The 23,469-nt window shown below is 38.1% G+C and overlaps 2 protein-coding genes across 2 annotated transcripts in view; both read left to right on the top strand.

Annotated features, from left to right (window-relative positions):
• Positions 1–548: 548 nt before the first annotated feature.
• Positions 549–22,737, top strand: LOC117304994 (nitric oxide synthase-interacting protein-like). The gene is made up of 8 exons (XM_033789668.1): positions 549–686; positions 16,251–16,356; positions 17,054–17,165; positions 17,719–17,782; positions 18,439–18,665; positions 19,465–19,652; positions 20,307–20,415; positions 22,513–22,737. The coding sequence occupies exons 1-8, from the start codon at positions 617–619 to the stop codon at positions 22,588–22,590; spliced, it is 954 nt and encodes a 317-aa protein (XP_033645559.1). The 5' UTR covers positions 549–616; the 3' UTR covers positions 22,591–22,737.
• The window catches only part of LOC117305458 (E3 ubiquitin-protein ligase TRIM33-like), a 29,051-nt gene continuing 14,586 nt past the window's right edge, over positions 9,005–23,469 (top strand). The window contains exon 1 of the mRNA XM_033790325.1: positions 9,005–9,388. The gene's annotated coding sequence lies outside the window, so the exon portion shown is untranslated. The remainder of the gene's footprint in view (positions 9,389–23,469) is intronic.

Below are 23,469 nucleotides of genomic sequence, written 5' to 3'. Positions count from 1 at the left end.
CCTATACATGTAGCAAGAACCGTCTTTGTGTTGATAATGCATCCCTGATGGTTTCGACTTGTAATGACGGTCGTTTGCGGAATTTTATTATTTCGGTGCTGAGGATAATTTCGGTGCTGGGCCCGATTTGGTGTTGGGCCCAAACATGGTGCTCACTTCAGCCTGGTGTTTCTTTGCCATGTGGAGTTGTGTTGAAACTTGATCATGGAGGCCGCCATCTTGGAAATTAACACATGTGACTATCCCAAACTACATTCTCAGCAGTCGCGAGAAACACAAACCAAAATCTGCAGACATAAAAAAGATACAATTTATTTCCTCTTTTATTCTAACTAATAATACTGATTTTAAATAATTAATTTACTATGACAAAATTCCTCAATTAGTAATCTTTCTTAAAATGTGAATTTTAATCAAAAATTTAAATCTCGTTTAAGACGTGAATTTGATTAGCAAACTCGTTTCCGAGTAGTATGGTGCTCATGTGTATATGCAGAAAATATGTGTATATCCCCTTCGAGGGTACAAGTACAACTCGTATTTGATTGTGTACGTAGGGTGACGGTCAAAACGACACAACAAATCAGCACACACAGGGTGAATATTGGACCCAAAAATGACTCGCCATCAGAGAAATTGTACAGCTGGATGTGTGTATACATATCATGAACGACAAAAAGATGCAGGTAAGGTGTTTTTTAAAGTTATTGTGATTCTTCTGACAATGATTGTCGAAATGACTCGTCTCCAGATAGATGATGATTTGATTGACTTGTTTTTTTTTCATGATTTTTGTTGTTGATATTGAGCGCAAACTTCAAATCTCGCGCAAGCTTCAGTCTCCGCTGAGCGCGCAAACTTGATGGCTCTCTTGAAATTTGTGCACGCAAGTTTGATCCTGCGCACCAGATGTTCCACGCAAAGTTAAAGCCTTGCGCAAATTTGTTACTGCCAAAACCTTTTTTTTTACAAGCTTTTGGCATCACATGGACCATTTTACTGAAATTCGGACCCTGATTTGTTCATGAGTGAATGCTATTTTGTTTATTTATACATACATTGTAAATTAAAATGTAGGGCTATTTAAATAATTAATAACAAATAAACTAAATCGATGCTTGATTATATTTATTGATATTGATTGATGATAAAAGTATCGAACGAACGTCATAATTCCATAAAGACAGGGGCCCAGTCTAATGTGACTCTAGTTTAACGTGAGATTTTGCTTAGCACAATTTGCTATGGGACTCTACATGTAGCATGAAACGAACTTGTGCTTAGCACCAATTGCAATTGGGCGAAGAAGAACTCTGGTGTACATTTTTATTTTAGTTGCTGTGATTTCATCACAAAATGATTTGAGACAAGTCATGGTTTTATAATCTGACTTGAAATAAAATGCGAAAGTGCACCTGTGTACTGTTATATTTCCCGTAGCAAACAGGGCCCAATTTCAGTAAAGCCTGTAAGCACAAAAATTTGCTTAGCATGAACTTTCTTCCTTGTTAAATACAGGATTACCAACCAAATTTTCACGTGATTTTCAGGATTTAGCAAACAACAGCTGAATACCGGTATCAAGCAATATGCAACAAGTGGAAATTTGGTTGGTAATCCTGTTTTTACCAAGGAAGACATTTTATGCTATTAAAGCAAATTTTTGTGCTTAGCAGCTCTATGCAATTGAGTCCAGACCTTTTATAGTAACAATAGCCTTATTTCTATGTATGTATCGTATTGTGCACTCATGTACACTGCCAAGTTCACTGATAACAGCCCCCGACAACCATGACAACAAACAGTATCGCTAGAACACTTGACACTGAAGTTCATTGTCAACATACAGTACTGCAGTACGTTGTGAGTTGTACATTGATCCAGCAACTGTGGACACACCCTGCAAAGTACATAATACAAACTTGCTACGTAGGTGTTTTTGTGACTGTATTTGTTGCGACATAATCCTGCGTTCTACCAGGAAATAAGAGACTGCTGTTAACTCAGTGAACATTCTGACAGGATTGCAGACGTATCTTGGACATCTTTTCCAACAGTACTAAGTGCTTAGGTGAGTACAGATCACAAACTGATTAATTTTTGCTAAAACACTTTGCCAGCTTATTTAAAACAGGCCTAAGATTGTATACCAATACCACTTAATTTGTGCAGTACATAATTTTAAGCTTGCTGAGGATGTGTAGTTTTTGAGAAATTATACTTATTATAGTAAAACAAAGTCACAAAAATAATCTCAGTGAGACATAAATTATTTTTATGCTTAAACTGCTAGACAAAAATAGCTATTTTCAAGAAAAGTGCAGCAGATCCGCTTATTTGTAACAAAATATTGTAAAATAATTGCACCTTAGTGTTCTCAACCATTTAATCAGAAAGACTTGATTTCCATAGTTCATATTATTATAACATTTGGCATCCCCAATATTCAGTGCTGAACCAAAGAGTTCCAAATCCAATTAGTATTAAATTATTTTTGTTAGCTGACTAAATGTATGCTTATGGTTGCTTAAAAGCTGATTGCAAAATGCTACATCAAAGAAATCTACAGTCTTACTTAGAATGTTAATGCTTCATTACATTCCCATCTAATGTATGATGCATGGTTTAATTTGATGTAGAATAGCAACAGCTACTTGAGTGGGACTTGAACCAACGGCCTCCAGATAATATGTGCTGGCGCTCTACCAACTGAGCTATAAGCCATTGTTGTTTGTCTCTCTCTGTTGGCTAGATAGTGCAGTTGGTAGAGCGCCGGCACGCTACTTCGAAGGTCGCTGGTTCGAGTCCCACTTTAGCCCATTTTTTTTTTGTTCAACCCATATCATTTACAATTTACCGAGTGACTAGTCAGACTCTTTATAATATTTGATTAATTAGTTTGTTAATTGTGCTTTTTTTTTAATTCAGATCAAAATGGCATATTCTAAACCATCACAAGGTTCAGCTCTAGAGAAAATCAGAAAGGATTATCTGGAGTGCAGTATTTGTCAAGAGGAGTACACAGAACCCAAACTACTAGACTGTCTTCACAGCTTCTGTAAACACTGCTTACTTGAATATCAGACTACCAACTACAAAGATGCAAAGATGCTTATTTGTCCTTTGTGTCGAAAGGAGACACAACTTCCTGAGACGGGTGTTGAAGATTTCAAGAGTAACTTCATTTTAACTGGTCTTGCAGGTCAACTGGAGCAGGTCAGCTTATCTGCAAACAGCAAGTTGGTCTGTAAATTATGCAAGGAGAAAAATGAAGCAACGTATTTCTGTTGTGACTGCCTCATGATCATCTGTGCAAACTGCAATGAAATACACCATCAAATTCCAGCAACGGCAAGCCATACAGTAGCGACATTGAAAGATATTAGTGATGGAAAGATTGCAATGAAAAAGACAAAACCAAAGCGTCATCCAGAATGCCAAACTCATGAAGGTGAAGTGATGTGGTTTTATTGCAAAACATGTAATATGATGATTTGCCAAGCTTGTACTGTCATCGATCACCGTAATCCACAACATGAGTATATTGACTGCAACCAAGCCTCATCCACATACAAACAGTCATTGGCTCAACTCTTTACTCCCCTTGAAGAAACCCTGAAGAAGCTTGATCAATCTCAAGCAACTGCCTCAACAATGAAAGACAACCTCAACATTGCAGCTAAGAGAACCATGGCAGAGGTGAAGAACAGAGCGGATGAGATCAGGGCTGAGGTAACAGCTCAAGAGAGTCGCATCATGGATGAAATAAAAACTATCCTTAAAGATCAGAACAAGAAATTGGAGGAATTTGAGCAAACAGTGCGTCTAAACTCACAGCAAATAAATCATTCACTGCAGACTGCCAAAGACATCAGCAAGAATTCATCAGTGCCTGACTTCCTTGCAAGCTATCCAACAATCAGTAAGGACTTGAAATTACTTGGAGATCAAAATCAACCTAAGATAGATTTGACCCTGGACGATCTGGGATTCACCCCAGGAGTTTGTGACATCTCCCTGGGTAACCTGATTATGAAGGAGCCAAAGTGGGAGCTTAGTTTGGAGTATGGTGAAGGAATCATATTGGCTGTGAACATTGATGCCTCTGTACCTGGGGATGAGATGGCAGTGGCAGACTTTGGGAATAGCAGAGTGGTAATCTACGACACGAAGGGACGCCAGAAGAAATCTATCCCACTATCAAGCTGTAAGTTCCTTACAAATCTTTTAGTCGGAGGTATTGTTGTAAATCTCAGATAAAACTTCGCAAAAAGTACTCTTGAATGATTAGTTTTTAGGTTGACAGTCAAAGAGTATTCCATTAAATTAAGGATTTATTCCAATCCAATACCACAAACAAATCTGAGAATATTTACCAAACATTGTTTGCAGTTCTCCACTCAAGTCAACCATTAAAATGTTTAAACATCACAGCATTGGTTGTGATCAATACAAGGTTTCCATGGATGGTAGTCAAACTGTATGTCATAAAATTGAATGGTTGTTGCTATTTCACTGTACCTTGTAGATTAGGACTACATTCATCAGCTGCATGATCACTAAGCCACTCTACTGCTGTCATTCTCAATAATTGACATTCCTCTATCCAACACCAACAAAGGAAGTTTATACAAAATGATTAAAATAAATATCAATAAGAAATGCAATTTAGGTAAAATCTGGGAAAAAAGGTAAAAAGTTAAAAAGAATGAATTCAGTACAATGTTATACTGTCAGACTGTATACAGTTGAATTGGAAGCAACTTTCAAAGAGCTTTTACAACACAGGAAACATTTTTTAAAAAAAAGTTTGTATTTGTACAAAAAACAAAATAATGTAAAGTACATTGTAAGTTGCAAATGAATCATCATTCATTATATTGGGTCCTATCCATTTGTTCTTTTGTTTTCCAGACCCTTGCTCTGTTGCTGCATTCCAGAATCAGTTAGTGGTTGTAGATTGGACCAACTCTGTCAAGATGTACAATAGGAATGGCACCAAGATGTTTGAATTCCACACAGTGCCTCATAGTGAAGTGGGCAAGACATCAGTAGACCTCTACAGTGTAGCAATCATGAAGGATACATCAATCATTGTGGGGGATATAGTGAGGTCAGTTATAACTAAACACAGATCCAGTGATGGTTCACTCATTGACACTGTTTCAGTTCAGACTATACCTTACTACTTGGCCATTGACAACAAGGACAGAGTTGTAGTCAGTGGTTGGGGGAAACAAGTAGACATAGTTGAAGTCACTGGTACTTTATTATTCAGCATCAATCCAAAGATTGATAGTCAACAAGTTGAATACTGCAAAGGTGTATGCTGTGACAGCTCAGCTATCTACATTGCAGTGAGCAATGGGGAAGGCACTGGTCATATTCATCAGTATGACACTCAGGGGAGATTTCTCAGCTGTATTGCTCAGGGTCTGTATGACCCAATGGGAATCTCATTGACATCAGATGGTCAGCAGCTTGCAGTGGCTGACTACAAATCAGTGAAGATTTATAACAAGGTGTAATGTTATCTAATTATGATGATACTGGTCAAATACTGTCTCATGGATTAAACTGACCATCACAATATGTCAATCAAATTAAATCACAAAATTATGCAAACTGATTTTTCAGTAAAAAAAAGTGCTAATAACCACTCAATTTCTATTCTCAATATTATGACATTGAGTGGATCAAATCTGTAATACTTGGCTGCAAATCAACTCTGTAATTTTTTATTTGTTTTGCATTTTGCAGTAAAATGTCGTTTTGAGAAAAAATATCTTGAGTACAGGCTTGTCTATTTTAAAAGCAGTGGACACTATCGTTAATTACTCAAAATAATTATTAGCATAAAACCTTTCTTGATGACGAGTAATGGGGAGAGGTTGATGGTATAAAACATTGTGAGAAACAACTCCCTCTGATATGCCATAGTTTTCGAGAAAGATCTAATTTTCCATGAATTTGATTTCAAGACCTTAAGTTTAGAACTTGAGGTCTCGAATAAAACCATCTAAAGGCACAGAACTTCCGTGTGACAAGGGTGTTTTTTCTTTCATTATTATCTCACAAGTTTGATGTCCGATTGAGCTCAAATTTTCACAGGTTTGTTATTTTATGCATATGTTGAGATACACCAACTGTGAAGGCTAGTCTTTGACAATTACCAATAGTGTCCACTGGCTTTAAGTGGTTTTGTAAAAACATTCCATAGGGCAGGAACTAGTATTTGCAAGAAATAGAAGCATGCAAAGGGTTGATTGTTACATTATGGGGTTGTTCATTAAGTAGTGCAACCTTTTCCTTTTGATAAGAGAAGCAATCTATGAAGTTTAACATTGCATGCAACGAGTTGCTTTTAAAATCATTACTCATCAAAATGTAGTAAAGCTAACTATTGTATATTTGCCATATTTGCTTTGTAAATAAGATTCCCTTTATTATTGGAAAAGCTGTAAGCAATTATGAAAATGCCATAAGAGCTAAAATAATGTGAATTGTTTATTTTATTGTTATCATCACATTTAAAGGTACTGGACACACTTGGTTTTTGTCAAAGACCAGTCTTCTCACTTGTGTATCTAAACATAAAATAGCAAACCTGTAAAATTGCAACCCAATTGGTCGTCGAAGTTGCGAGAGAGTAATGGAAGAAAAAAAAACACTTGCCTCACAAGTTGTGTGCTTTCAGATCTTTGATTTTGAGACCTTAGCCGAGGTCTTGATTTCAATTCAAATGTTTTAGTGAGAAATTACTTCTTTCTCATAAACTACCTACTTCAGAGGGAGCCGTTTCTCACCATGTCTCATACTATTGCTCATTAAAAAGTAAGTTTTTATGCTAACAATTATTTTGATGACTTACCAATTGTGTCCAGGGCGTTTAGGAACATTACAGAATTGCTCAGATTACAGATTTACATAAAACTTACACGATCTAATGATGATGATGGCAGAAAACATCCCTTGAAATATTTATGTCTGAAATGTCGCATTTGATGAGAAATAAATAAAACTAATTTCCTGTTTGGAGTTTATTGCTCGGTGAGCGTTTTGCTCATTTATATTTTGTTTCATTCATGTTTTTCACTATTTTCTTGTGACCCAGATGGCCCGATATATGTGTGCATTCATAAAAGTTTCTTAAAACACAGTCGAAAGTGGCTATTTGATTTCATGCTAATTGACCATTTCTCCTTTTTGTACTTTTTGTTGTTGTTTGGGGCGGTTTCAGGAAACCACTACAACAGAAATCACTTTGTTCATGATTTCAAATCATTGTTTGCACAGACTGACTGGACTGTAAAGTAGGTGAATTGTAGTTTTATGGAAATTTATTTGATGGTACTTCTCTGTTTTTTATATTTCCAAACTTTCCTTTGTGTACATTTGTTGTTGTTTGGGAGTGAGTGACTCTGGAGACTCTTGCAACAGAAATCATTTTGTCCATATTTCAAATCATTGTTTGCACAGACTCATTAGACTGTAAAGTAGTTGAATTGTAGTTTTGGAGTTAGTTTGATCTGTATATTATCCAAGATGGACATTGCAGTTGATTATTGCTCATGCAGACTTGTTTAGATGAATGCTATATCTGTCTTTTATTGTACTCCCAACTTTAGACATTGTCAATAAATCAAGATTGACATTGGAGTTGATTATTGCTCATGCAGACTTGTTTAGATGAATGCTATATCTGTCTTTTATTGTACTCTCAACTTTAGACATTGTCAATAAATCTGGAGATGATTCCTACTCTATTGTTATTTCTGTCATATGAAGATTTATTCCACATCTCTCTTTCTTATTTAATTTCCTTGTCTTGTAAAAACTGCTCTGATCCAAGAGGTATTTTCCAATTGTACAAACTTGGTATGTGTGCATTGTGTATAAATCTTGTGGCCATTTATAAAAGCTGGAATGACTGGTACCCCTGAACAAAGAAACTGATAAAATTGGAAGACCGCCAACATAGACTAGCTCACTCAGTCGGTAGAGTGTCGGCATAAATCTGGAGGTCGTTGGTTTAAATGCCACTCTAGACAATTTTCCTTTTTTCAACCCCAAATCATTTTTTAAAGTTCATAATTCCATACATTCACAATGTTTGATCATGACAGTATTCTTTAAATGATTATTCTGAGTCAATAAGTTAGTTACATACTTCTAGATTCTATAATTAACGTAAAGTTTTGCTTAGCACAATTTGCTATGGGACTCTAAGCATAAAATGAACTTGTGCTTAGCACCAATTGGACAAAGAAGAATTCTGTTGTACATTTTTATTTTAGTTGCTGTGATTTCATCACAAAATGATTTGAGACAAGTCATGTTTTTTTATAATCTGACTTGAAATAAAATACAAAAGTGCACCTGTGTACTGTTTCATTTCCCGTAGCATACAGGGCTCAATTTCATAAAGCCTGTAAGCACAAAATTTGCTAAGCATGAAGTGTTTTCCTTGATAAAAACAGGATTACCAACCAAATTTCCACGTGGTTTTCAGGATATAGCAAACAACAGCTGAATACCAGTATCAACCAATATCCAACAAATGAAAATTTGGTTGGTAATCCTGTTTTTACCGAGAAATTTCATGCTAAGCAATTTTTTTGTGCTTAGCAGCTCTATGATTAGTAATAATAACCTTATTTCTATATCGCTCTTTATAACTTCATCACTCTATGTGTTGTTGTACACTCATGGAGTTGTTTACACCATGTACACTGCCAAGTTCATTGTTAAAACAGCCCCCCCCCCCCCCGACAACATCCCTAGCTCCATGACCTTTGACACTGAAGTTTATTGTCAACACACTGTAGCCTACTACAGTATGTTGTACGTTCACTATGTGTTGTTGTACACTCATGGAGTTGTTTACACCATGTACACTGCCAAGTTCATTGTTGAAACAGCCCCCCCCCCGACAACATTCCTAGCTCCATGACCTTTGACACTGAAGTTTATTGTCAACACACTGTAGCCTACTACAGTATGTTGTACGTTCACTATGTGTTGTTGTACACTCATGGAGTTGTTTACACCATGTACACTGCCAAGTTCATTGTTAAAACAGCCCAGACAACAAATAGACGTGCAGTATCGCTAGCTCCATGACCTTTGACACTGAAGTTCATTGTCAACATACACAATGTACAGTACTGCAGTACGTTGTAAGTTGTACATTGATCCAGCAACTTTGGACACACCCTGCACAGTACATAGTACAAACTTGCTATGTAGGTGTTTTTGTGACTCTATTTGTTGCGACAGAATCCTGCGTTCCTACCAGGAAATAAGAGACTGCTGTTAACTCAGTGAACATTCTGACAGGATTGCAGACGTATATTGGACATCTTTTCCAACAGTACTAAGTGCTTAGGTGAGTACAGATCACATTCTGATTCATTTTTGCTAAAATACTTTGCCAGCTTAATTTAAAACAGGCCTAAGATTGTATATTATTACCAAGACCACTTAAATTGTGCAGTACATCATTTTATGCTTGCTGAGGATGTGTAGTTTTTGAGAAATTATACTTATAGTAAAACAAAGTCACAAAAATAATCTCAGTGAGATATAAATTATTTTTATGCTTAAACTGCTAGACAAAAATAGCTATTTTCAAGAAAAGTGCAGCAGATCCGCTTATTTGTAACAAAATATTGTAAAATACTTGCACCTTAGTGTTCTCAATCATTTAATCAGAAAGACTTGATTTCCATAGTTCATATTATTATATTTGGCATCCCCAATATTCAGTGCTGAACCAAAGAGTTCCAAATCCAATTAGTATTAAATTATTGTTGTTAGCTGACTAAATGTTTGCTTATGGTCGCTTAAAAGCTGATTTCAAAATGCTACATCAAAGAAATCTTCAGTCTTACTTAGAATGTTAATGCTTCATTACATTCCCATCTAATGTATGATGCATGGTTCAATTTGGTGTAGAATAGCAATCAGCTGTTTGTGCAAACTGAATGTTAATTCTTTTTATTTGAGGTTGAACAAAGACATACTTACTTGAGTGTGACTTGAACCAACAGCCTCAAGATAATATGTGCTGGCGCTCTACCAACTGAGCTTTAAGCCATTGTTGTTTGTCTCTCTCTGTTGGCTAGATAGTGCAGTTGGTAGAGCGCCGGCACGCTACTTCGAAGGTCGCTGGTTCGAGTCCCACTTTAGCCCATTTTTTTTTGTTCAACCCATATCATTTAAAATTTACCGAGTGACTAGACAGATTCTTTATAATATTTGATTAATTAGTTTGTTAATTGTGCTTTTTTTATTCAGATCAAAATGGCATATTCTAAACCATCGCAAGGTTCAGCTCTAGAGAAAATCAGAAAGGATTATCTGGAGTGCAGTATTTGCCAAGAGGAGTACACGGAACCCAAACTACTAGACTGTCTTCACAGCTTCTGTAAACACTGCTTACTTGAATATCACACTACCAACTACAAAGATGCAAAGATGCTTATTTGTCCTTTGTGTCGAAAGGAGACACAACTTCCTGAGACGGGTGTTGAAGATTTCAAGAGTAACTTCATTTTAACTGGTCTTGCAGGTCAACTGGAGCAGGTCAGCTTATCTGCAAACAGCAAGTTGGTCTGTAAATTATGCAAGGAGAAAAATGAAGCAACGTATTTCTGTTGTGACTGCCCCATGATCATCTGTGCAAACTGCGCAGAATTGCACCAGAAAATTCCTTCACTACTTTGCCACACAGTAGTAACATTCAAAGACGTTGTTGATGGAAAGATTGAACAAAAAGGGAGAAGACGTAGAAAGCGTCATCCAGAATGCCAAACTCATGAAGGTGAAGTGATGAGGTTCTACTGTACAACATGTGGTGTGATGATTTGTAGAGATTGCACTGTCATCGATCACTGTAAACCACAACATGAGTATATTGACTGCAACCAAGCCTCATCCACATACAAACAGTCATTGGCTCAACTCTTTACTTCCCTTGAAGAAACCCTGAAGAAGCTTGATCAATCTCAAGCAACTGCCTCAACAATGAAAGACAACCTCAACATCGCAGCTAAGAGAACCATGGCAGAGGTGAAGAACAGAGCTGATGAGATCAGGGCTGAGGTAACAGCTCAAGAGAGTCGCATCATGGATGAAATAAAAACTATCCTTAAAGATCAGAACAAGAAATTGGAGGAATTTGAGCAAACAGTGCGTCTAAACTCACAGCAAATTAATCATTCACTGCAAACTGCCAAAGACATCAGCAAGAATTCATCAGTGCCTGACTTCCTTGCAAGCTATCCAAGAATCAGTAAGGACTTGAAATTACTTGGAGATCAAAATCAACCCAAGATAGATTTGACCCTTGACCATCTGAGATTCACTGCAGGGGTTTGTGACATCTCCCTGGGTAACCTGAGTACGAAGGAGCCAAAGTGGGAGCTTAGTTTGAAGTATGATGTAGGCCACTATGGGGCTTGTGACATTGATGCCTCTGTACCTGGGGATGAGATGGTAGTGGCACACTACGGGAATAACAGAGTGGTAATCTACGACACTAAGGGACAACAGAAGAAAACTATCCCACTATCAAGAAGTAAGTTCCCAACAAATCTTTTAGTCGGAGGTATATTGTTGTAAATCTCAGATAAAACTTCGCAAAAAGTACTCTTGAATGATTAGTTTTCAGGTTGACAGTCAAAGAGTATTCAATTAAAATAAGGATTTATTCCAATGCAATACCACAAACCAATCTGAGAATATTTACCAAACATTGTTTGCAGTTCTCCACTCAATTCAACCATTAAAATGTTTAAACATCACAGCATTGGTTGTGATCAATACAAGGTTTCCATGGTAGTCAACCTGTCATGAAATTGAATGGTTCTTGCTATTTTACTGTACCTTGTAGACTAGGACTACATTCATCCGCTGCATGATCACTAAATCCACTCTTCTGCTGTCATTCTCAATAATTGACATTCCTCTAGCCAACACCAACAAAGGAAATTTATACAAAATGATTAAAATAAATATCAATAAGAAATGCAATTTAGGTAAAATCTTAAAAAAAGATAAAATGTTAAAAAGATTGAATTCAGTACAATTTCAATCAGTAGAAATTGTTGTCATTGTTATACTGTCAGATTGTATACAGTTGAATTGGAAGCAACTTTCAAAGAGTTTTTACAACACAGGAAACATTTAACAAAAAAAATCTTTGTATTTGTACAAAAATCAAAATAATGTAAAGTACATTGTGGTTTACAAATGAATCATCATTCATTATATTGGGTCCTATCCATTTGTTCTTTTGTTTTCCAGACTCTCGGGCTGTTGCTGCATTCCAGAATCAGTTAGTGGTTGTAGATGGGACCAACTCTGTCAAGATGTACAATAGGAATGGCAACCAGATGTTTGAATTCCACACAGTGCCTCATAGTGAAGTGGGCAAGACATCAGTGAACCTCCGCAGTGTAGCAATCATGAAGGATACATCAATCATTGTGGGGGATATAAAGAGGTCTGTTATAACTAAACACAGATCCAGTGATGGTTTGCTCATTGACACTATTTCAGTTCAGAATAAACCTTTCTGCTTGGCCATTGACAGCAAGGACAGAGTTGTAGTCAGTGGTGGGGGGAAACAAGTAGACATTGTTGAACTCACTGGTACTTTATTATTCAGCATCAATCCAAAGATTGATAGTCAACAAGTTAAATCCTGCAGAGGTGTATGCTGTGACAGCTCAGCTATCTACATTGCAGTGAGCAATGGGGTAGGCAATGGTCATATTCATCAGTATGACACTCAGGGGAGATTTCTCAGCTGTATTGCTCAGGGTCTGTATGACCCAGGTGGAATCTCATTGACATCAGATGGTCAGCAGCTTGCAGTGGCAGATCGCCATTCAGTGAAGATTTATAACAAGGTGTAATGTCATCTAATAAAGATGATACTGGTCAAATACTGTCTCATGGATTAAACTGACCATCAAAATATGTCAATCAAATTAAATCACAAAATTATGCAAACTGATTTTTCACTAAAAAAAGTGCTTATAATCACTCAATTTCTATTCTCAATATTATGACATTGAGTGAATCAATTCTGTAATACTTGGTTGCTAATCAACTCTGTAGTTTTTTATTTGTTTTGCATTTTGCAGTAAAATGTTGTTTTGAGAAAAAATATCTTGAGTACTGGCTTGTCTATTTTAAAAGCAGTGACAAGTAGTGGGGAGAGGTTGATGGTATAAAACATTGTGAGAAACAGCTCCCTCTGATATGCCATAGTTTTCGAGAAAGAAATAATTTTCCATGAATTTGATTTCAAGACCTCAAGTTTAGAACTTGAGGTCTCAAATAAAACCATCTAAAGGCACAGAACTTCCGTGTGACAAGGGTGTTTTTTCTTTCATTATTATCTCGCAAATTTGATGTCCAATTGAGCTCAAATTTTCACAGGTTTGTTATTTTATGCATATGTTGAGATACACCAACTGTGAAGGCTAGTCTTTGACAATTACCAATAGTGTCCACTGCCTTTAAGTGGTTTTGTAAAAACATTCCATCGGGCAGGAACTAGTATTTACAAGAAATAGAAGCATGCAAAGGGTTGATTATTACATTATGGGGTTGTTCATTAAGTAGTGCAACCTTTTCCTTTTGATAAGAGAAGCAATCTATGAAGTATAACATTGCATGCAACGAGTTGCTTTAAAAATCATTACTCATCAAAATGTAATAAAGCTAACTATTGTATATTTTGCCATAACTTGCTTTGTAAGTCAGATTCCCTTTGTTATTGGAAAGTTGTAAGCAATTATGAAAATGCCATAAGAGCTAAAATAATGTGAATTGTTTATTTTATTGTTATCACATTTAAAGGTACTGGAGACACTTGGTTTTTGTCAAAGACCCGTCTTCTCACTTGTGTATCTAAACATAAAATAGCAAACCTGTAAAATTGCAACCCAATTGGTCGTCGAAGTTGCGAGAGAGTAATGGAAGAAAAAAAAACACTTGCCTCACAAGTTGTGTGCTTTCAGATCTTTGATTTTGAGACCTTAGCCGAGGTCTTGATTTCAATTCAAATGTTTTAGTGAGAAATTACTTCTTTCTCATAAACTACCTACTTCAGAGGGAGCCGTTTCTCACCATGTCTCATACTATTGCTCATTAAAAAGTAAGTTTTTATGCTAACAATTATTTTGATGACTTACCAATTGTGTCCAGGGCGTTTAGGAACATTACAGAATTGCTCAGATTACAGATTTACATAAAATTACACCATCTAATGATGGTGATGGCAGAAAACATCCCTTGAAATATTTATGTCTGAAATGTCGCATTTGATGAGAAATAAATAAAACTAATTTCCTGTTTGGAGTTTATTGCTCGGTGAACGTTTTGCTCATTTAAATTTTGCATCATTCATGTTTTTCACTATTTTCTTGTGACCCAGATGGCCCAATATCTGTGTGCATTCATAAAAGTTATTTAAAACACAGTCGAAATTGGCTATTTGATTTCATGCTAATTGACCATTTCTCCTGAACGTTCCTTTTTGTACTTTTTGTTGTTGTTTTGGGCGGTTTCAAGAAACCACTACAACAGAAATCATTTTGTTCATGATTTCAAATCGTTGTTTGCACAGACTGACTAGACTGTAAAGTAGTTGAATTGTAGTTTATAGAGTAAGTTTGATCTTTATATTAACCAAGATGGACATTGCAGTTGATTATTGCTCATGCAGACTTGTTTAGATGAATGCTATATCTGTCTCTTATTATACTCTCAACTTTAGACATTGTCAATAAATCAAGATGGACATTGCAGTTGATTATTGCTCATGCAGACTTGTTTAGATGAATGCTATATCTGTCTCTTATTGTACTCCCAACTTTAGACATTGTCAATAAATCTAGATTGATATGGGCCATATTTTTGACCGCGTGAGGGCGCTCTCAATCACTTTCGGGGGTATATTCATTCATACACAAAACAGTTTTTAAAGATTGGAACACATTATAACCACAGACAGCCAATCCATCACAGACAATAAGACTTTTAAAGGAGCCGTTATAATCCACCTCTAAAGCAAATTGACACTACGGCGCAACAAAAGTGACATAACGCCTATTAATTTGTGCAGGGCGAATCCCGTGTACCCCCGGAAGTGATCAAAATACTATTTGTAGTGCCCTCGCGCGGTCAAAAATAAGGGGCATTGCAGTTGATTTTTGCTCATGTAGACTTGTTTAGATGAATGCTATATCTGTCTCTTATTATACTCCCAACTTTAGACATTGTCAATAAATCAAGATGGACATTGCAGTTGATTATTGCTCATGTAGACTTGTTTAGATGAATGCTATATCTGTCTTTTATTGTACTCCCAACTTTAGACATTGTCAATAAATCAAGATGGACATTGCAGTTGATTATTGCTCATGTAGACTTGTTTAGATGAATGCTATATGCTGTGTGATTATTTGTTTTTGTTCTAAGTTAAATTCCTTTCCATATGACTTATTCATTAACTGTATTTTGTTTTTATATAAATTGTTACCCTCCCCAGTGCTACGGGGTGTCTTCCAGTTTGGAATAAAACATTACAATACAATACAATTAATCTGGAGGTCTTTGGTTTGAGTCTCACCCTAGACAGTTTTTTTTTCTAACACCAAATCACTTTTAAGAGTTCACAATTCCATACATTGATATGCTTGCTACATTGTTTGATCATGACATTAGTCTTTAAATGATAATTCTGAATCAATAAGTTGGTTACACTTCTAGGTTCTAGAATTAATGTGAGATTTTGCTTAGCACAATTTGCTATGGGACTCTAGCATGAATTGAACTTGTGCTTAGCACCAATTGGGCAAAGAAGAACTTTGGTGTACATTTTTATTTTAGTTGCTGTGATTTCATCACAAACTGATTTGAGACAAGTCATGGTTTTATAATCTGACTAAACATGCTAAATAAAATACAAAAGTGCATTTATAAATACTTCAAGGTTCCATATAAAACAAGAATTTAAATATTTTGAAATGTGGTATTTTTTTATTTTTTATTTTTTATTGATCAATTTTTTAAAGAATCGTCTCCCTTTAAGCGATACTTCTCAATGCCTGTAAATGATGCTCCTCAATCAATAAGTTTTTTATAAAGGTTCTATAATGTATTAACCAGATTACAAGAGACTAAATAAATTGTGACGCCCTTATGAAATTCTTTGTTCGTTAACCTTGCAGCTCAATCCGGCTATGGAACTAACAAGACCCGGCTTGGGAAGGACTCCGTGGGTGACTTTGATTGTTGTTGCTTGACCCTACAGCCCTGCGCCAACCCAGTCATAACGTATGTACTGTATATACCCTATTCACAACGCACACCTCCTGTCCGCCATTTTGAGTGTCAAAAACGCGCAGAAAAAGATGGTGTCTGCGAACAATGTGCGTCGACCATTTCTGCCTTTTTGGGAATCCCTTCCTTTGTACATTTTTGACCCACAAAATGGCAATCAGGAGATGCGCCTGTATTTACGCTGCGGGATGTACATGCAGGGCTTACTGTCCCAAGGGTTGACTCGTTTATACCCCTGGATGAAAAGGAGCAATTATTGGGAAAGTATCTTGCCCGAGGACACAAGTGTCGTGACTGGGATTCGAACCGACACCCCGATGACTTAAAGGCAGTGGACACTATTATTAGCATAACACCTTACTTGGTAACGAGTAATAGGAGAGGTTGATAGTAGAAAACATTGTGAGAAAACGGCTCCCTCTGAAGTGACATAGTTTTTGAGAAAGAAGTAATTTTCCACGAATTTGATTTCAAGACCTCGGATTTAGAATTTGAGGTCACGAAATCAAGCATCTGAAAGCACAAAATTTCACAGGTTTTTTATTTTATGCATGTTGAGATACACCAAGTAAGAAGACTGGTCTTTGACAATTACCGTTAGTGTCCAGTGTCTATGTCAACCAGAACTTGAATTCGATGTTCTTAAACACTCGGCCATAACACTCTCAACCCCAAATCTTATCTTTTCCAGTGAGGAGGGGTATCTGTATGACAAGGAGGCAATTATTGAGTATGTCTTGAAGCAGAAACAAGACTATGAGAAACAGATGAAGGAATACCATCGTCAGTGTCGCCTCCAACAGGTTTGTATTTTTATTTTATTTTTTTCGGGGGCGGGGGAGGGGGGGGGGGTTTACTGTGCCTTGAACATCCAGCAGGGCGGATACGTGCGTATGTAAATATTATTATTATAATCAGTATTAGGCGTTAGTGATGTGATTTCTACGTTTCTATGGAATCATCTTCTCCATTGGTGTTTGACCAGCAGAGTGTGGGTTCGAGTCCCGGTCGTGACACTTGCTACGTAAAATTGGGGAGGTAGTGCTTTCTGCTCTAATGGCTATAGGCTTCGGACCGATGATACCCAAGCCTACATTCGTATGGACTGTAAAAGGGGTAACCCTGTTTCAGCCCTAGGAGTAGGTGGCAAACGCATCTGGGAAAAAATAATTGTAGCCCACACCTTACTGTACTGGTGCCTTATAAATTTAACGATGGTTTGTTTTGAGTTTTCTGGACTTTGTCTAAATTTGCGAACTTGCGCCCTTGAATGGCATTTTTGTCAGAAACTTTTATAAAGGCTGTTTATAATTTATATTATTCATTTGATAAATTTGTTTTGAATTTTCTTTTTAGGAAGAGGTGAGCCAAGTGAAGAAGACAGTGAAGGAAGACAAGGTCAAGGCTTTCATTGAGAAAGGTACGGAGATGGAATTCTTAGAACTTTACTTTAAAGGGACGCCTCTTAAAGGCAGTGGACACTATTGGTAAATACTCAAAGTAATTATTAGCACAAAACCTTTCTTGTTGAGCTGTTGATAGTATAAAACATTGTAAGAAACGGCTCCCTCTGAAGTAACGTAGTTTTCGAGAAAGAAGTGATTTTCTTTGAATTTAATAATAATAATATCAAAGTCTTTTGGTTACGTATCTACCAAACAAGATACTCAATGCACTGAGTGTATACAAACTTGCAGAAAGATGAATTTTGAGACCCAATTATTTAGCACCTTATAAGGGTTTACAAGGTGCTACGGCGCATACAGCAGCCACAGCCAGGAACACCGGGGCAACCCCTTCTCTTTTTGATAAGTGCACTGGGTTTGTTTACATGCGTTACACAACACATGGGACCAACTGCTTGACGTCAAATCCCGCTCTAGCCATTTTTTTATTTTAATTAATCATCCTCAAATCTCCATATTATTTAAAATGGACAAAAAACATTACCTGCCTTTTCCGTCCATTATAAAAAATATTTATTTTTATTTTAACGCAATTTTCTTTTCTTTCGCCATTCATCCCTGAAAATGGTACCAAAATATGTGATTTTTTTTTTTTTTTTTTTTTTTCCAGAGCGTAGTATCACCAGTAAGCCCCTCAACCCCTTCTCTGAGACCCCACCCACCAAAAGGGCCAAACTTGATCATTCCGAGACCCCAAGCACCAGCAGCAGCAGCGGCACTGCAGCAGCAGCAGCAGCAGCAGCTGTCTCTGAAAACGGCGACAAGAAATCTGAACTTCCAAGTTTCTGGATTCCATCTTTAACACCTCAAGCCAAAGCGACTTTAGTTCAAAAACCTGTAAGCATTTTCTTTTTAAGTCTGAAAGGAACATTACAGATTTGGTTTTGCTAGCAAAAAAGTTGCTTGCAGTGTAAGCACTTTATGTAATACACCATATACATAAACTGACAAACCTGTAGAAGTTTGAGATCGATTGGCCATCTGGGTCACAAGAAAATAGTGAAAAACCGATGACAAATTTTGCATTGCATCGATGTCAAAACAAAAATGAATGAAGCGCTCACTGAGCGATAAACTCCAAATGCGAAATTGGATTATTTATTTCTCATCAAATATGAAATTTCAGACGGAATCACCATCATTAGACCGTGTAAGTCTTATGTAAATCTGTGACCTTCACGATTTTTGTTTCTTACCAATTCTGTAACATTCCTTTAAAGAATTTGGGTACTTTTAAAAAATGTCCACAGGTTTACAGTTTACTTACACTGTTTGAAGATACAGATAGTACAAAGTTTCCCTTCAAATATTAATTACTGAGGTGCTGTAGTTTTTGAGAAATGAGTAAAACAAGTCACAAAATAATTGTTGTTTTACACAATATAGAACGCGCCTCCGAACAATGCGCGTAATTTTGGGTGTCAACTCTCTGTTTTGCATGTTTGTATAAGTTTTTTGACACCCAAAATGACACTTAGGATAAGCACATGTGAGTACGCTGCGCATATTGCAAGGGGTCTATTGTTAACAAAAATTACGCTTTTATTGCGTTATTTTCTTTTTGTCACAGCACCTTGATCTACCTAAAAATAGCACTTTGTATAAACTTATTATTATCGCACTTTTAAATCTACAGAGCAAAGCAGTTTATTGCCCCATGAGCAAGAAGCCTCTGAGGATAAAGAACCTTATCCAGGTGAACTTCGTACGAGCTGATGACGTCAACGACAAGCGCCCTCTGGTGGCCAAGCAGATCCGGTACAAATGTGCGGTCACGCATGACATCTTATCAAACAAGACGCCTTGTGCTGTGCTGCGACCAAGGTAGATTTTTGTGACTGTATACAAATATAACATTTAAGCCTGTTGAATATTTTCACAGAACACAGGATATAGTGCTTATAAAACACGTCGGTTTAAGGGTAACAAAAATTATATTCTTTTGACCTGATGCAAAACTAACATCTAAACTGTTAATATATAAGGGTTTACAAGCCTCAGCCGCAGCCTCAGCCAGGAACATCGGGGCGAACCCCTTTTCTTTTTGATAAGTGCACTGGGTTCTTTTACATGTGTTACACAACACATGGGACCAACGGCTTTACGTCCCATCCGAAGGACGAAGCAATGGTTAAATGTCTTGCTGAAGTGTCATGGCTGGGGATTCCAACCCACACTCTGCTGATCAGAAACACCAGAGTTTGAATTCCGTACTCTTTTAATTGCTCATCCACGACACTTCCAGCGTACTTTCACACTTCAATATTTACTGCCTTGTAAAGTATTAACTGGTGGATGGGATGGGCTCGTTGGTACACAAAGATGGGAGTCCATAACAACCAGTTATTCTCAGAATCAACACTACTCAAAAGAGATTTTCACATGGTGCTACTGCAAACCTCTCTCAGTTGTACTTCCACCACGCAAAATTTATAATCCTACTTTAAGTATGTATTTTTCTATTGTTTTTTTTTTAAGTGGGAAGGTCGTCACAATGGACTGTATCAAGAAAATCATAAAGAAGGACATGACAGACCCCTTCACAGGAGACACACTGAAGGAGAATGACATCATCAAAATCAGACGGGTAAGTTTTATATGAATAGCGGAGACTATCTTCAGGTGATCCCCTGGCTACCGCTTCCCAGGTTGAATTGTAAACTTGGGGGCGGTTCTGGGTCACACAGGGAGGTAGTGCTTTCTGCTCTACCGGCCAGGCTTCAGACTGATGATACCCAAGCCTACATCCGTATGGACTGTGAAAGGGGTAACCCTGTTTCAGCCCTAGGAGTAGGTGCAAACAGCCTCTGGGAAAATAAATTGTAGCCCACACCTTGAAGAGGCCTTCAGGCCTTGTGTGTCTGGCGACTTGCATAGAAAAAGAAAAAAAATGTTATGGCTTACTTAAAAATATATATATATTATTATTATTATTTTTTTTTTTTTGTGGCATGTCTTAGCCCACGGAACCCCAAGCAGAGTGCTTGTTCGATCCTGAACATGGCACTTGTTCCCTTGATGAGTAAGGCACTTATGCTTAAATGTTTTGTAAAAAGTTAGGGAGGTAGTGCGTTCTGCTCTACCAGTCAGGCTCCTAGTGGATGATACCCAAGCCTTCATCCTTGCGGACTGTGAAGGGGATTACCCTGTTTCAGCCCCAGGAGTAGGTGGCAACATGCCCCTGGTGGCAGTAGCCCTCTCCTTGTGCATTCTGCTCTACCAGTCAGGCTCTTAGTGGATGATACCCAAGCCTTCATCCTTACGGACTGTGAAGGGGATTACCCTGTTTCAGCCCCAGGAGTAGGTGGCAACTTGCCCCTGGTGTCAGTAGCCCTCTCCTAGTGTATTCTGCTCTACCAGCCAGGCTCCTAGTGGATGATACCCAAGCCTATCCTTACAGACTGTGAAGGGGATTACCCTGTTTCAGCCCTAGGAGTAGGTGGTAACATGCCCCTGGTGTCAGTAGCACTCTCCTAGTGTATTCTGCTCTACCAGTCAGGCTCCTAGTGGATGATACCCAAGCCTATCCTTACAGACTGTGAAGGGGATTACCCTGTTTCAGCCCTAGGAGTAGGTGGCAACGTGCCCCTGGTGGCAGTAGCCATCTCCTAGTGCATTCTGCTCTACCAGTCAGGCTCCTAGTGGATGGTACCCATGCCTACATCCTTACAGACTGTGAAGGGGATTACCCTGTTTCAGCCCTAGGAGTAGGTGGTAACATGCCCCTGGTGTCAGTAGCACTCTCCTAGTGTATTCTGCTCTACCAGTCAGGCTCCTAGTGGATGATACCCAAGCCTATCCTTACAGACTGTGAAGGGGATTACCCTGTTTCAGCCCTAGGAGTAGGTGGCAACGTGCCCCTGGTGGCAGTAGCCATCTCCTAGTGCATTCTGCTCTACCAGTCAGGCTCCTAGTGGATGATACCCAAGCCTATCCTTACAGACTGTGAAGGGGATTACCCTGTTTCAGCCCTAGGAGTAGGTGGCAACGTGCCCCTGGTGGCAGTAGCCATCTCCTAGTGCATTCTGCTCTACCAGTCAGGCTCCTAGTGGATGATACCCAAGCCTATCCTTACAGACTGTGAAGGGGATTACCCTGTTTCAGCCCTAGGAGTAGGTGGCAACGTGCCCCTGGTGGCAGTAGCCATCTCCTAGTGCATTCTGCTCTACCTGCCAGGCTCCTAGTGGATGATACCCATGCCTACATCCTTACAGACTGTGAAGGGGATTACCCTGTTTCAGCCCTAGGAATAGGTGGCAACTTGCCCCTGGTGGCAGTAGCCCTCTCCTAATGTATTCTGCTCTACCAGTCAGGCTCTTAGTGGATGGTACCCAAGCCTTCATCCTTACGGACTGTGAAGGGGATTACCCTGTTTCAGCCCTAGGAGTAGGTGGCAACATGCCCCTGGTGTCAGTAGCCCTCTCCTAGTGTATTCTGCTCTACCAGTCAGGCTCTTAGTGGATGGTACCCAAGCCTTCATCCTTACGGACTGTGAAGGGGATTACCCTGTTTCAGCCCTAGGAGTAGGTGGCAACATGCCCCTGGTGGCAGTAGCCCTCTCCTAATGTATTCTGCTCTACCAGTCAGGCTCCTAGTGGATGATACCCATGCCTACATCCTTACAATGACAAGTGTCTAAAAGTCTGTATTTAATAATGTTAATTTTTTTATTTCTACTGCTCAGGGAGGAACTGGATTTGCGAGTGTTGCAGAGTCTTCGCTTGAAGCCAAGAAAGCCAGACCAGTCATGATGGCGTCGTGATTGTTAAGATTGCCACAAATCACGTCTACGGCTCCAGGGCCTGATTTCACAAATCACTAAGATTCATCGTAAGATGTGTTGTCAGTATCACCATGGTGATTTGTATTGTGACATCACACATTACTAAGCACCTATGATTGATTTGCAGTTAAGATCAATCTTAGATCTTTGTGAAATCGGCCCCTTGGCTTGATTTCACAAAGAGTTAAGACTAGTCCTAATTTAGTAGTAGTCCTAGGAGATATTAAAAACTTAAGGCTAGTCCTAAATAAGACTCGTCTTAACTCTTTGTGATATCCTGACCTGGAACCATGCCCCCTCCCCAGTCTCCGCCCACTACGTACTCCCCCTCCCCACTCCATAAATAATGTTGTTTTTATTTGGTTGTTATTTGGTTTTTATTTCTTGGGTGAAAAAAAAAGGTCTGGGGGAAGTACGGGTGAGTTTTGGCAGCTGTAACCATCAACTATTTCGATTATTGACTTGTGATTAACCAATGGTTCAATCAACCAATGAAGTTATTTGTTACGACCTATACGGCCTATTAGGGATTATTCACCCTGCGGCGACTAAATCACTTCAGATATTCGGCGGTTTCTCCAAAACGCTGCGACCTTTTAAAATGAAATTTTCACAGGTTTGTTTTATTGTTCATAATATTTACATTCAAAAAGGATTAAAACAATCATTGGGTTCCAAGAACCAAAAGGTATACTTTGCCTTTAAAGACACCGGACACTATGGGTAATTGTCAAAGACCAGTCTTCTCACTTGGTGTATCTCAACATATGCAGAAAATAACAAACCTGTGAAAATTTGAGCTCAATCGGTCATTGAAGTTTGGAGATAAAAATGAAAGAAAAAACACCCTTGAAGTTG

Source organism: Asterias rubens, chromosome 22, assembly GCF_902459465.1.
Source record: "Asterias rubens chromosome 22, eAstRub1.3, whole genome shotgun sequence".
NCBI lineage: Eukaryota > Metazoa > Echinodermata > Asteroidea > Forcipulatida > Asteriidae > Asterias > Asterias rubens.
Note: the sequence above shows the minus strand (reverse complement) of the source record. Positions and strands in the feature narration are given on the sequence as shown.